This window comes from Dromiciops gliroides, chromosome 4, assembly GCF_019393635.1.
Source record: "Dromiciops gliroides isolate mDroGli1 chromosome 4, mDroGli1.pri, whole genome shotgun sequence".
NCBI lineage: Eukaryota > Metazoa > Chordata > Mammalia > Microbiotheria > Microbiotheriidae > Dromiciops > Dromiciops gliroides.
In genome coordinates, this window is record NC_057864.1 from 209,742,545 (window position 1) to 209,756,193 (window position 13,649).

The 13,649-nt window shown below is 36.3% G+C and overlaps 1 protein-coding gene across 1 annotated transcript in view; it reads right to left on the reverse strand.

Moving 5' to 3' along the window:
- The window catches only part of CEP112 (centrosomal protein 112), a 479,659-nt gene that overhangs the window by 426,537 nt on the left and 39,473 nt on the right, over positions 1-13,649 (reverse strand). Inside the window, exons 5-6 of the mRNA XM_044003044.1 lie at positions 4,316-4,406; positions 2,129-2,206 (exon numbers count right to left, since the gene is read on the reverse strand). Of these exons, the coding sequence (XP_043858979.1) occupies positions 2,129-2,206; positions 4,316-4,406 (169 nt within the window). The remainder of the gene's footprint in view (positions 1-2,128; positions 2,207-4,315; positions 4,407-13,649) is intronic.

Below are 13,649 nucleotides of genomic sequence, written 5' to 3' on the forward strand. Positions count from 1 at the left end.
AAACCTCAAAATAGAAAAAAACAACAGCACCAAAACCAAAAGAAATAGTATGGTTCATTCAGCATCTATACTCCACAGTTCTTTTTTTTTTTTCTTGGATTTGGAGATCCTCTTCTATCATGAGTTCCCTGGAACTCTTCTGTACCATTGCATTGGTGAGAAGAATATAGTCCCTCACAGTAGATCAACACTCAATGTTGATGATACTGTGTACAATGTTCTTCTGGTTCTGCTCATCTTACTCATCATCAGCTCACGCGACACCCTCCAGGTTTCTCTGAACTCCTCCTGCTCCCGATCAACTTTTTGTTTTGTTTGTTTGTGGTTTTTTTGGTGGGGCAATTGGGGTTAAGTGACCTGCTCAGGGTCACAGGTAGTCGATAATTCCACATTACTCTATTCTCATCATCACTTATCTGGTATACTGTATTCATTCTGAGCACTTCTGAGCACTATGACTTAAGAAGGACACTGATAACTTTCAAGTTGTCCTTAGTTTTCCTCACCAGCTTCCCCTCATTCTGAACATTAGTATTCCTAACACGTTTTTAGGACTATGCCATACTCTTTTGTTCATCCTATTAGGCCCTGTTTCCATTTCCTGTACATTTTTTTATCTAAGATGGCTACTGAACCTCTGATGAATCTACAATATCTCTTCAGATAAATTCCATTTTACTTCCTCACTAGAATTGTTTTACTTTGTGTCTTCAGAATTTCATTTTTGAGCATCTCCTATCCCTCTTCAGCTGACATCCCCCATAGCATTTTAGGCCATGAACTGCTATTTATCTTTCCACTTGAACCCTCTGAAATCTGCTTTCTCAAATCTAGGGTGTATATCAGATTATAGCTAAATTTCCTCTACTTCCCTACCACAAACGCTAGGAAGAGGTAGTACTTGCAGCAGGGTTCCCATCATTTCTAAAACAGAAACCAGTTCCTATCCATGTGAAGATCAATAATGGAATTTCCTCTTGCTCGTTCCTCTACATTTTTAAGGATTACATTATCATTGAGGACACTCAAGAGGTTATTAGTTATTCAGATTTTAGGTAAGAAGAGTCCCAGTAGAAGTCTGGAAAACAAGAGTTTCTCGGTTTCATCCATCTCTATCCTATTGTGTCTCTGGGGCAGGATTGTAATCTGTTTCCAAAACTCCTCATCTATTTCCTCTTTTTGGCCAAGTAGTCTGTAGTCTTATCCCCACAGTTCTATGCACACAATAGATGGTTAAAAATTACATGATGAATCAGTCTTGTATGACATGTCTCACATGGCATGACTACGTCCATCCTCACCCCCAAATTTTTTACTTCTAGATCCTACCTTGACTATCTTCCCCCACCAATCCCTAATGGCCTGTACATGAACTACTTCCCAATCATTCTAGTATATAAACAACTCTTTTCTCCCTACATTCCTAGAGCACCCAATCATGAGGAGCAATCATTTAGTCACTTAGTCAAAGCAACCTTTATTTAAAATTTTCATTTCTGTGTCTCTCCAATAAAACTGTAAATTTCCTGAGGGCAATGGCAATGCCCATGCTTTTTTACTTCTGAAAAACCACACAGTGCTAAGAATAATAACTTATATCCATATAGTGCTTTAAGCTTTGCTAAGTGCTTTGATCACAATAATGCTGCAAAGTAGGTAGTAAAAAAAGTGTTTTCTCCATTACAAACAAGTAAACTAAGGCTGTGAGAGTTTAAGTAGTTTGCCTGTAGTCCCACAGCTGGGAAGTATCTAGTATGGTATTCATCAAAATCTCTTAAGTATAGCACTCTTTTCTATTATAACTTCCAGTGCTAAGCACCTGGTTCTAAATAAATATGTATTGGGGGCAGCTAGGTGGCACAGTGGATAGAGCACTGGCCCTTGAGTCAGGAGTACCTGAGTTCAAATCCAGCCTCAGACACTTAACACTTACTAGCTGTGTGACCCTGGGCAAGTCACTTAACCCCAATTGCCTCACTAAAAAAAATTTAAAAATTAAAAAATAAATATGTATTGGATAATACTTATATGACATGAGTAACTTTGGAAATTTCTATTTAACATATTGCTGTACCATAAATAAAATCATAAAATAATAAATAAAATAAAACCATCAAATTTCTTTTACCCCAAGGTTCCAACTATTAAGACGAGCTCCAAGTTCACTGTCATCCATAGATATTGAAGGTTTTTTGAGATAATCTTTCTGAAATATACATTTCAAAGGAAAAAAAAATTAGGACAAAGCAATGAAGATCAAAAAGGAAGATCAAAAAAGGAAGATGTTTCTGAGAAAAGTAATAAATAGAGATTACTATCACTTAGGGCTATAATATAATACATTTCACTATAATACATAAAACAGTAACTAATGATTTAACTCTGGTATAAAATAATCTGATTTTTTTTCTTTCATATCCTTTACAAAAAAGTTTGATTGTATGCCATAGCGATTTATTGTTTGTTTCTTTGGTTTTTTGTTTTTGTGGGGCAATGAGGGTTAAGTGACTTGCCCTGGGTCACACAGCTAATAAGTGTCAAGTGTCTGAGGCTGGATTTGAACTCAGGTTCTCCTGAATCCAAGGCCAGTGATTTATCAACTGTACTACCTAGCCATCCCATGCCATAGCAATTTAAAAAAAAAAAAAAACAATGCTTACAGAAAGATGATTTTGTTTCATTGCATTTGTTGAAAAGGAAGTTTTATGCTAGTATCCAAGAATATCTTTATCCTAATATTTGTCTTCATTCAGACATTAGGAATACATGGAAAAAAATGTGTTTTAAAACATTAAATTACCTCTAAAGTCCTTCCCTAACTATGATTCCATGACCATAATGGTACATTTTTAAACTTCTTTTATAAATAAAAACTCCACTATATTAAACGTTTACGAATCCAAGAAAAAAAGTGTGGTTAACTGAGAATAATCAAATATTCAAAGATAAAGCAACATACACAAATGGTCTAATATATAACTCAGGAAAAACTTCTCATGTATACATCAACTTATGATAGATAAGTTTACAAAATAATACTAACAATCATAAAGCTAGTTATCTTACCCCTCCCCCCAAAGAAAAAAGATGTTGAAGATACTGTTTGATGATAGAGCATAACTTTCTGTTTTTAGGGAAGCAGCATGGTGTAATGGACAGAGAGCCAATCTCAGAGCAAGAGAGAAATGGGTTTGGGTATTTTCACTTAACTTGACGGTTCTCCATGCAACTCTTTAGGACAAGTTGCAGATAAGAAGAACTGCATTGTGAGAGATTCTTCCCCAGGAAATTCCCTATACCAGTGAAAACAATTATCCAATCTAGCCCATATAGTTTATCTAATTCAATCTAACACCTACCCCTATCCCTAACAATATTAGCTTAAAGAAAACTTCAGTGCTGACAAATCTCTGTAGTTTTTTTTATGATAACAAATATATATTAGCATTTAGAGGTTAGCTAACATAATTACTGTCAAAGTACCACAGGAGTTTGAGAAGTACTGAACTCCATGTACAAAGGTGATTATAAAATAAATCATCACGATATGACATAACCTTTGAATGGCTTTTCGAGAAGGAGTGTGCTAAACTATCCAAAACTGCCTCATGTGACCCTCTTTGGGACCAATGATATATATTTGTAAAGCAGCTAACTGGAATTAGGGGATATAGTATGTAATTTTGACAAGTGGTTTTTTTTTATTCAAAATTAACTCAGAGATCAAACCTATAAAACCAGTTGCATTACCATCATTCTCTAAGGAAATGAACCATATTAAATAACTAAATGGAAAAAAAAAGAATTGACATCTATTAGCAATTTAAGAGAGGCAAAAATTTCACAAATATTATCTCATTTAATCCTTCCAGTTGAAATATAGTTCACTCCACAAAAAGCCCTACTCTTAATCTATCTCAAAACTTTCCTTAGTACATTAATTCAACTTAATCCCTCTTTTTGGTTTTAAGACAGCTATATGTATTTGGGCAATGCTGAACATAAGATGCTATGAATAGGGATCTATCAGTTTATTGATAATGATAATGCATATGGAGCTGAAAGGGTCCTAAGAAGCAATGTAGCCCAATCTCCTCATTTTATAGTAAATGTAACGTGGGCCCAAAGGAACAAAGATAGTAAATAAAAAAGGTAAAATTTGAATTCAGGTCCTCTGACTCCAAATACAACGATCATTCTGTTGCTTGAATTCAACCCTCTAGAATTTTTTGAATATGGAATGAAAACTTAGAAGGGAATTAAATTCAGTACTTAAAGACAAGAAATAATCAATAACAAAGAAACCTGATCTTACAGAAATATGTGTGGCAAGATTTTCTTCTGATCTGTGTATTGGACTCACAGAATGTGATCGCATTCGCAGCTGCCCAGTATATCGTTGTTTACTGCAAAACCACAAAATAATAACAATCAGTATTTAAGGAATTCAATTAATTTAGTTTAACATATACAAAGCTTCTTGTGTTGGCATTCTTATTTATGTGGAATTAATATTATTTTAGGATATTATTGGGGGGGGGGGCAATGGGGGTTAAGTGACTTGCCCAGGGTCACACAGCCAGTAGGTGTCAAGTGTCTGAGGCCGGATTCGAATTCAGGAACTCCTGAATCCAGGGCCGGTGCTTTATCCACTGTGCCACCTAGCCGCCCCTGGAATTAATATTATTTTTAAAATACTGTTGCTATAGAAAATGGAAAAGAAAAATAATATCAATGTGTGCCACTTAATATTTGTTTCATTTTCACAAAATATATTTTAAGTATTCCTAAAAGATTATCCACATCCTAAATCCAGCCACTATTTGAATGTTACACTTCTCATGTTCTTTTGACAAGCTCATTTCTTTATTTATAAGCAGGTCATATATCTAAGTGCAAAATAATAAATATATTTAAAACTTCTTCTGCCTCTTGTTCTAAATATGAGAGAAAAAAAAGAGACAAATATTCTAGGAGACAATGAATTGGGTATACCAGCATAGGTTTTATCACTTCTTGAAAAAGATAACATAATAACAATTCATATTTATATAGCACTTGAAGGTTTCCTCATAATATTGTGACATAGGGAGTGCAAGCATTATCATCACCATTTCACAAATAAACAGATTCAGAGAACACTGAAATTACACAGCTAACAAGTGTCAGAACCAATATTCAAATTCAGATGTCCTGAATCCAAGTTCTATGCTTTTACTATTGCTCCTAATGATGTTCTATGTTAGCAAGTGGGTTATAAAATATACCAAGCAACACCACATCCATATGTTTGAGTCTCTGTCACTTGACTGGAAGGCAAGTCAGAAACTGCAGAATTGTCTTCTAAATTCTTCAATTAAAATTTAAGCCTCTTTAATTCAGCTAAAAGTTATAAGCTTAGCTTTTTTTGGTTTTTTTGGTGGGGCAATGAGGGTTAAGTGACTTGCCCAGGGTCACACAGTAAGTAAGTATCAAGTGTCTGAGGCTGAATTTGAACTCAGGTCCTCCTGAATCCAGGGCCGGTACTTTATCCACTGTGCCACCTAGCTGCCCCATAAGCTTAGCTTTTGAGATGCTTGTTTAGTCTTTCAAACAGCTAGTATCAAATATAGTGTAGAAAATCTGACGAAGTCTATCTTAAATACTTTTGTATTTAAAGATATTTCAGTTGAAGTTTCATGAAATTGTGAAATATCTTGTTTCTCAGCAAGTAAAGCATTATTTTGTTTTGGTCTAGACCTATCAATTGGCCTCAGTAGGGAGTGAGATCTTAGTGAGAAGGAATCTCCTTCCTTCTAACCTCACCCCCCAATCAATGCAGCTAGACAGCTATTCTTCAACTTATAGCTATAGATATTTGCCTTAGACACAAAGAGGTTAAGGGAATTGCTAAGAGTCATCTAGCAAAGTTCTGATTCTAAGGCCAGGTCTCTCTAATATTTCAGAATAAGAGATATAAAATTAAAATTAACCATCTTATAGCCATTCAAAGTGACCAACTTCATACCTCAAAACCAAATCAGGATCTTCCCAACAAAATATGGTGCTCTTCTGAAGCTAAGTACATAGTAGGTATTCTCAGAAACTCTTGTAATTATGTCAAAAAGTATTTTTTTTAATCAAGGTTTTTGTTATGTCAATCTCTGTCAATTAGTAGTCTCTATAATGACTGCAGATAAGAGATACAACTGCTACTCCAAAGAAAAACTTTTGTAGTTATCACAAACAAGTAATCCAGAAGTCAATAGATAAAATATAATTCTTGGCATTGTTTCATATCACAAATGCTTTCTATATATAAGAACCAAATTACTTAAAGGGATGTAGTACTTTAAGTAAATCATACTATTTTTCACTTTCTTACTTTTTTTGAGTCTTCCTGGATGGATGGATGGATGGATGGATGGATGGATGGATGGATGGATGATAGACAGATCCAGATACATACAGACAGAGATGTTATTAGTTCTAATAGAAAGTAAGCTCCTTTAGAGCAGAGATTGTTTAATTGTATTTGTGTCCCAGCTCCTGGTATAATGTCTGGCCCAGAGCTGGCAATGAATAAATACTTGTTTCTTGATGCCTTGCAATCTGACTCCTAAAACTGAAACTTCTAAAATACTCAACTGAAATTCTTCCTACTTTACTTCTCTGAAGTTGTTAAGCACTTCTTTCCCTAGATATTCTCTTTCCTTAGTCTCCATATTAACTGCAACTTCTTGATTCTTCTGAAAGAATCAAAATTCAGTGGGGAAAGTACTAGATTTCAAGTCAGAGGATCTGAGTTCAATTCTTGATTCCATCACTTACTTCCATGTGACCTGTTTCATTATCTGGAAAACGAAGGAGTTGGACTAGATGACCTCCAAAATCTTTTCCAACTCTAAGTCTATGATCTGATGTTCATCCTACCTTTTTGATCCTTCCCTAACAGTCCTCATTGCCGGATTGTTAGCTTACTCACTAAATATGGGCATCCACCCAAGATTCTTCTCTCTTTTCTCTTTTTTTTTTTTTTTGGTAAGGCAATTGGGGTTAAGTGACTTGCCCAGGGTCACACAGCTAGTAAGTGTCAAGTGTCTGAGGCTGCATTTGAACTCAGGTCCTCCTGAATCCAGGGCCAGTGCTCCATCCACTGTGCCACCTACCTGCCCCATCTCTTTTCTCTTTCTGTCCTCTCTTAATCATCTTTCACCTCCTATAGGTTTAATGATCACCTCTATACTGATGATTTCCAAATCTGCAGATCTACCTCTAATTTCTCTCCAAGAACTCCAATCCTAAATTACCAACTGCCTGTTGGCCTGTCAAATTCAACATGTCCAAAATGACCTATACTTCCTATAAATTCCTACTTTTGCTGAGAAATGTTATTTAAATTGAATTGGAAAAGTAGTTTACAAATACAAAATTGGAAAATATTACAATAAGATATAGTACAACATGTACTAAATAAACTTTCCATAAAATAGTGCAAACATTATATAGGCATATCAATTCAACTTCCAATACAACTTCAGATGAGACTAAGTTGCAAAGGTCATTTACTTCCATAATAATAATGTTATAAATGGAAAAAATGTGTGCACAGTCAAAATTTAGACTATAAAAACTTAAAATCAGTCTTTGCAATGGCCTATAGCATTCTAACTTGTAGACTGACTAGACCTGCTCAGATACACTAACAGACCCAAGATGTGAAACTTCAAGTCATTAAAGGGATCCCAAGAGTCTTCATCTGCAGTGGAAAGTCAGTGGAGAACCAGGGATTATTTCTGAACCAGGGGTTCTTACTATGGAATATGCAAAAAGAAATTCTCACCATTTCATTAACTGTAGTACAATATAATTAGTTTCTTTTGTAGTCCTATTAATTTTTTTATCTATTTAAAAACATTTTTTCTGAAAAAGCGCCCTTACATTTTATCAGACTGCCAAGAGGGTTCATATCTCTCTCTCTCTCTCTCTCTCTCTCTCTCTCTCACACACACACACACACACACACACACACACACACACACTAAAAACTCTGTTCTAGATGGCAAAGCAAGAAAATATATGAAAAAGGGTGGCAGCTGGTCCAAGGATAAGAAGCAAAGACAAATAAGGCCTTCTGTGTTTGCAGAGATTGAGCAAGGGAGCTACAGAATACAGTGACTTCCTAGAAAGGAGATAGGAAGAGCTGCTAATTCTTTACTCCTTAAAAACCTTCCTTAGAAATACTTTAAGGGGCAGCTAGCTGGCACAGTGGATAGAGCACCGGCCCTGGAGTCAGGAGGACCTGAGTTCAAATACTGCCCCAGACACTTGACACTTACTAGCTATGTGACCCTGGTCAAGTCACTTAACCCCAATTGCCTCACCAAAAAGAAAAGAAAAGAAAAGAAAAGAAAAGAAAAGAAAAGAAAAGAAAAGAAAAGAAAAGACAAGAAAAGACAAGAAAGGAAAAAGAAACAAATACTTTTAGGTAGAGATGAAGACCATTAAATGAATTTTGGACATTGTTTCTTAAAAGACAAAAATTTAATCCACAGCTGGGAAAGGTACAATTCACTTCGATAGAGAAGGAATGAAAATTGAAGATCCTTATTATAAAACCCTCTTCTAAAAGGGACTGTGACTTTAAATTTACAGAAGCTAGGTTAAATTTTTTTCATCTTAAGACTATTTTCCTTTTCTTTTATGCAACTGTAAGCTGTCTCTCTGATGTGATTGTAGCCACTACAAACAAAGGCATCCCTGCCTCTTATCAGTGAACTCTTTGTAAAAATGCTTATGTGATACACAGCACAAGCAAGGAGCTAAGGCTGAACTGGATGGCAATGGAGCCAAGAGACAGGTCAAGGATTTTACTGAGTAGAATTTCTCATTTTAGGGTTAAATTTGGTTTTAAAATTACTAACATTATGGCAAAATTGAATGGTTGCATTATGTTATTTTCTACACTCTCCCTTCAAATTATTTCCTATTTACTTATGTGTGTACATGGCAAATAAATCTCCCTCCCTCCAAGTAGTGCATACAATACACTCCTAGAGGGACAGGGACTATTTTATTTTTGTATTTTCATCCCATGGCACCTAACACAAAATAAGTGCTTAATAAATTGTTGAACTTAACTGCCTGTTTCTAAACAGTAAATTTTAAATGTTTAATAATTTATATGAATTTAAAAGCAATAATTTATTTGTATTATAGACAATACTTAGTCTATTTTAAAATACAAAATAATATTTTTTAAGATTCTCATATACAATCTTCACAATTAGTATAGGATTTCAGGCTTCAGTCAAAATCAAATTACACAATACTGAGTTAAATTTGTTTTTTTTTGTTTTGTTTTGTCTTTTTGCGGGCCAATGGGGGTTAAGTGACTTGCCCAGGGTCACACAGCTAGTAAGTATCAAGTGTCCAAGGCCGGATTTGAACTCAGGTACTCCTGAATCCAGGGCTGGTGCTTTATCCACTGCGCCACCTAGCTGCCCCCTAAATTTCTTTTTCATAGAATGAGGCCCAATTTTTTCATCAGTTTAATTAAAATGGACTCCCTGAGCTAACTTGAAGTACATCTAAATTGGTGAAAAGCCTGAATCTGTATTGAACATTTTTAACAAGATTCAATTTCATTACTTTCAAAACTATTTAATATGAATTCTCTCACCTTTGGCAATATCATGTTGTCCTAAGTTTATTATCACTTATATAGCAATGATTCCCTAATCTTCAGCACTGACTCCTCTTCCAAGCTCCAAACCTCACACAATTCTACCTCTAACTACCAAAAGGACATTTCTACCTGGATATCCTTCAAACCTACTGTGTACAGAATGGATCATCAGACCATAGCTCTAGATCTAGAAAAGACCTCAGAAGCCAACTAGTCCAAACCCCTCATTTTAGAGACAAGCAAGATAAGGCCCTGTGAAGTTAAAAGATTTGCTAAAGGTCACATAAGTAATAAGTATCTGAGGCAGGATCTGAACCAAGGTGCTGTAACTTTAAATAAAAAGAGTCCTCTCCTGACTACATAATTTCTGTCTATCTCACCACAATTCACCTAGTGGTCCATGCTTTAGAAAAAAAAAAATACCTCATATGACCTTTGACTCTTCCCTTACCTCTCATATCCAGTTACCACATCATATCTATTCCATGATTCTAAAATCTCTCACATCTCTGCCTTTCAATCTATTCTCATTGTTATCACTTCAGTAAAAATGTAGCTAGGTGACATATACAGAGGGCTAGCCTTGGAAGTAAAGAAGATCTGAGTTCAAATCTAGCTTCAGACATTCAGTAACCATGTGACCCTGGACAAGTTATTTAACTTTCTGCGCTTCTGTTCTCATCTATAAAATAAGAAGAATAATAATATTTCCAAATGTTGTTGTGAAAATCAAATGAGGTAACATATATACAGCATTTTTCAAACCTTAATGCACTGTGTAAATGCTCTTACCATTATCATCATCATTACCATTATTAAGGCCCTAATTACAATCTGCCTGGACTCCTGGAATAATTCTTTTCCCCCTCCAGCTCATCCTTTACACTATACCAGACATTTTCCTTATATACAGAACTGGTTCACCCAGTTCTACCCAAAAGCTTTCAGTAGAGCTCCCTATTACCTACTACCTAAAGTTCAGCATCACTAAGCTGGCATTCAACAATATATTTTTCCAGCTTTGTATCAAAGTATTCTAATCTATACCCTACACTCTACCCAAACTATTCATCATCCACCAGATACATCCCATGATTTCCCAGTTTTGTACATCTGCTCATATTGTTCCTTATGCTTGGAATGCCCTTGCTTTTCAACATTATGATCACAGAACTAGAGCTATAAGTGACCGATCATTTTGCCAATAAGGACACTAAAGCCCAACAAAGTTAAGTGAATTTGAACCCGGGTCTCCTATCACTATACAAAATTCCCCCAATATTTACCACATCAAAGGAATTGTTTGGATTTGTTGTCGAATCCCTACTCATTCATTAAATCTCAACTTAAATACCACCTAATCAATGAAACTTTTTTTGATCTCCCCAGTCAATGACCTGTTTTCACCTCCTTTCCATTCCTTCTATATTTTTTCTATTTTATTTATGTTTGTCATAGCCTCCTAAAAAATTGTAAGTTCAATGAAGACAAGGACCATGTTTTGTCTAACCTTTGTATTTTATCCAGTGTTCTTTACGCAATTAGGTATTAAATGTTTGCTGATCTTAATTTAATTATTTAGCAATTAGTACAAATTTAGCAATTAATTGGTGCCAAATTAGCATGAATCCCAATACTGCTACCAAATTTTAATTGCTTCACCAAGAATAATGATTAAGATTAAGGATCTTCTATGAATCTCTAAAAAAGAGTCCCAAAATTGTTTTTATGGTGAGCAACAATTCTGCTTCTAGGAGTTAGAGAAGTAAGCATTTAAGAGCAGCTCAGGGGAAGGTACCTGTGAGTTGATAAGACTGCCACCAAAATATCTTCCTTCCTCCATACAAAATGCAGAGAAGTCAAACCATAAACATTTATCAAGCACCAATATGTGCCAGGCACTTAGATAAGTGCTGGGGATACAAAGACAGTCTCTGACCCCAAGAAGCTCACAGTCTGTTGTGGGGAGACAATATGCAAATAACTATGTACAAACAATCCATATCATATATACAGTAAACTAGAAATAATCAACACAAGGAAGCACTATAATTAAAAGTGATCAGGAATGACTTCTATAAAAGTGAAACTTTAACTGGGACTTGAAGGAAAATAGGGAATCCAGGAGACAGCCACTGAAAATGTCTGAAAAGGGGCAGCTAGGTAGTGCAGTAGATAAAGCACCAGCCCTAGAGTCAGGAGGACGAGTTCAAATCCGGGCTCAGAAACTTGACACTTACTAGCTGTGTGACCCTGGGAAAATCACTTAACCCTCAATGCCCCACAAAAAAAAAATTTAATTAAATTAAAAAAAAAACCAAGAAAATGCCTGAAAAGCAAGAGATAGTGTCTTGTTCAAGGAACAGCAAGAAAATGTCGCCAGATCACAAAGTACATGGAGGAATGTATATGTAAGGTATAAGAAGACTGAAAAGAGGAGGGGCCAGATTATGAAGGGTTTGGAACACAAAACCGAAATTTATATTTGATCCTGGAGGTAACTGGAAATCACTGGAATTTACTGAGTAAGGGAATAGCATGGTCATATCTACACTATAGAAAAATCATTGAAAGCTGAGTTAAGTATGGATTGGAGTGGCAAAAGATTTGAGGTAGGAAGACCAACCAGCAGGTAATTACAATAATCAAGCTGGTGGCAAAAACTTGGCAGGACTTGACAACAGATAGGAAATTATGAATGAGAGAGAATGGAGAGGAGAGGATGACACCTAGGTTGTAAACCTGGGCAAATAGGATTGAGGGGTGACAGGGAAAGGAACAATCACCTATTAAGTGCCAGGCAACATTGCTAAGCACTTTTACAAATATCTCATTTGACAGTGCTGGAACAATCAACAACAAGGAAGTTTTGAAGGAAGGAGAGTTGGAGGAGGGGTGAGGATGAAAATAATGAGTTCAGTTTTGGACATGTTGAATTTAAGATGTCCATGGAACATCCAGTTCAAGATGTTGCTGACCTGGGGCAGCTAGGTGGTACAGTGGATAGAGCACCGGCCCTGGAGTCAGGAGGACCTGAGTTCAAATCCAGCCTCAGACACTTAACACTTACTAGCTGTGTGACCCTGGGCAAGTCACTTAACCCCAACTGTCTCACTTAAAAAAAAAAATATGCTGCTGACCAATAGACAATTGGACATACAAAGGTCGGGGCTGGAGAAGAATAATCAACATAGATATACTAATTGAATCCATGGAAGTTGATGAGATTACCATGTAAATTAGTATAACAGGAGAAGAGATTAGAAGAGGGCCCAGGACAGAGGCCTGGGGGACACCCATGGTTACCAGGTGTGACCTGGATGAAGATCCAGCAAAAGAAATTAAGAAGGAATAGAACAGGGGCAGCTAGATGGCGCAGTGGATAGAGCACCGGCCCTGGATTCAGGAGTACCTGAGGTCAAATCCGGCCTCAGACACTTAACACTTACTAGCTGTGTGACCCTGGGCAAGTCACTTAACCCCAATTGCCTCACTAAAAAAAAAAAAAAGAAGAAGGAATAGAACAGGGGCAGCTAGGTGGCGCAGTGGATAGAGTACCAGCCCTGGAGTCAGGAGGACCTGAGTTCAAATCCAGCCTCAGACACTTGAAACTTACTAGCTGTGTGACCTTAGGCAAGTCACTTAACCCCAATTGCCTCACCAAAAAAAAAAAGAAGAAGAAGAAGGAATAGAACAAGGAGAGAGAGAGAGAGAGAGAGAGAGAAGGGATGGAAGTGTATCAAGGAGAAGGGTGATTAACAATGTCAAAGGCTGCAGAAAAGTTAAGAAAGATAAGAATTGAAAAAAGTCCCATTAGGTTTGGCATCTGAGAGATTGTTAGTAATTCTGGAAGGAGTAAACCTACACTAGTAGAGGACTATCCTCCCTAAGAGTTCCCAACCAATAGCCTAAGTCTAGTCCCTATCCCTATACATTATCACCATCTTCTGGCCATTTTATTGAACTGCACAGAGCAAATACT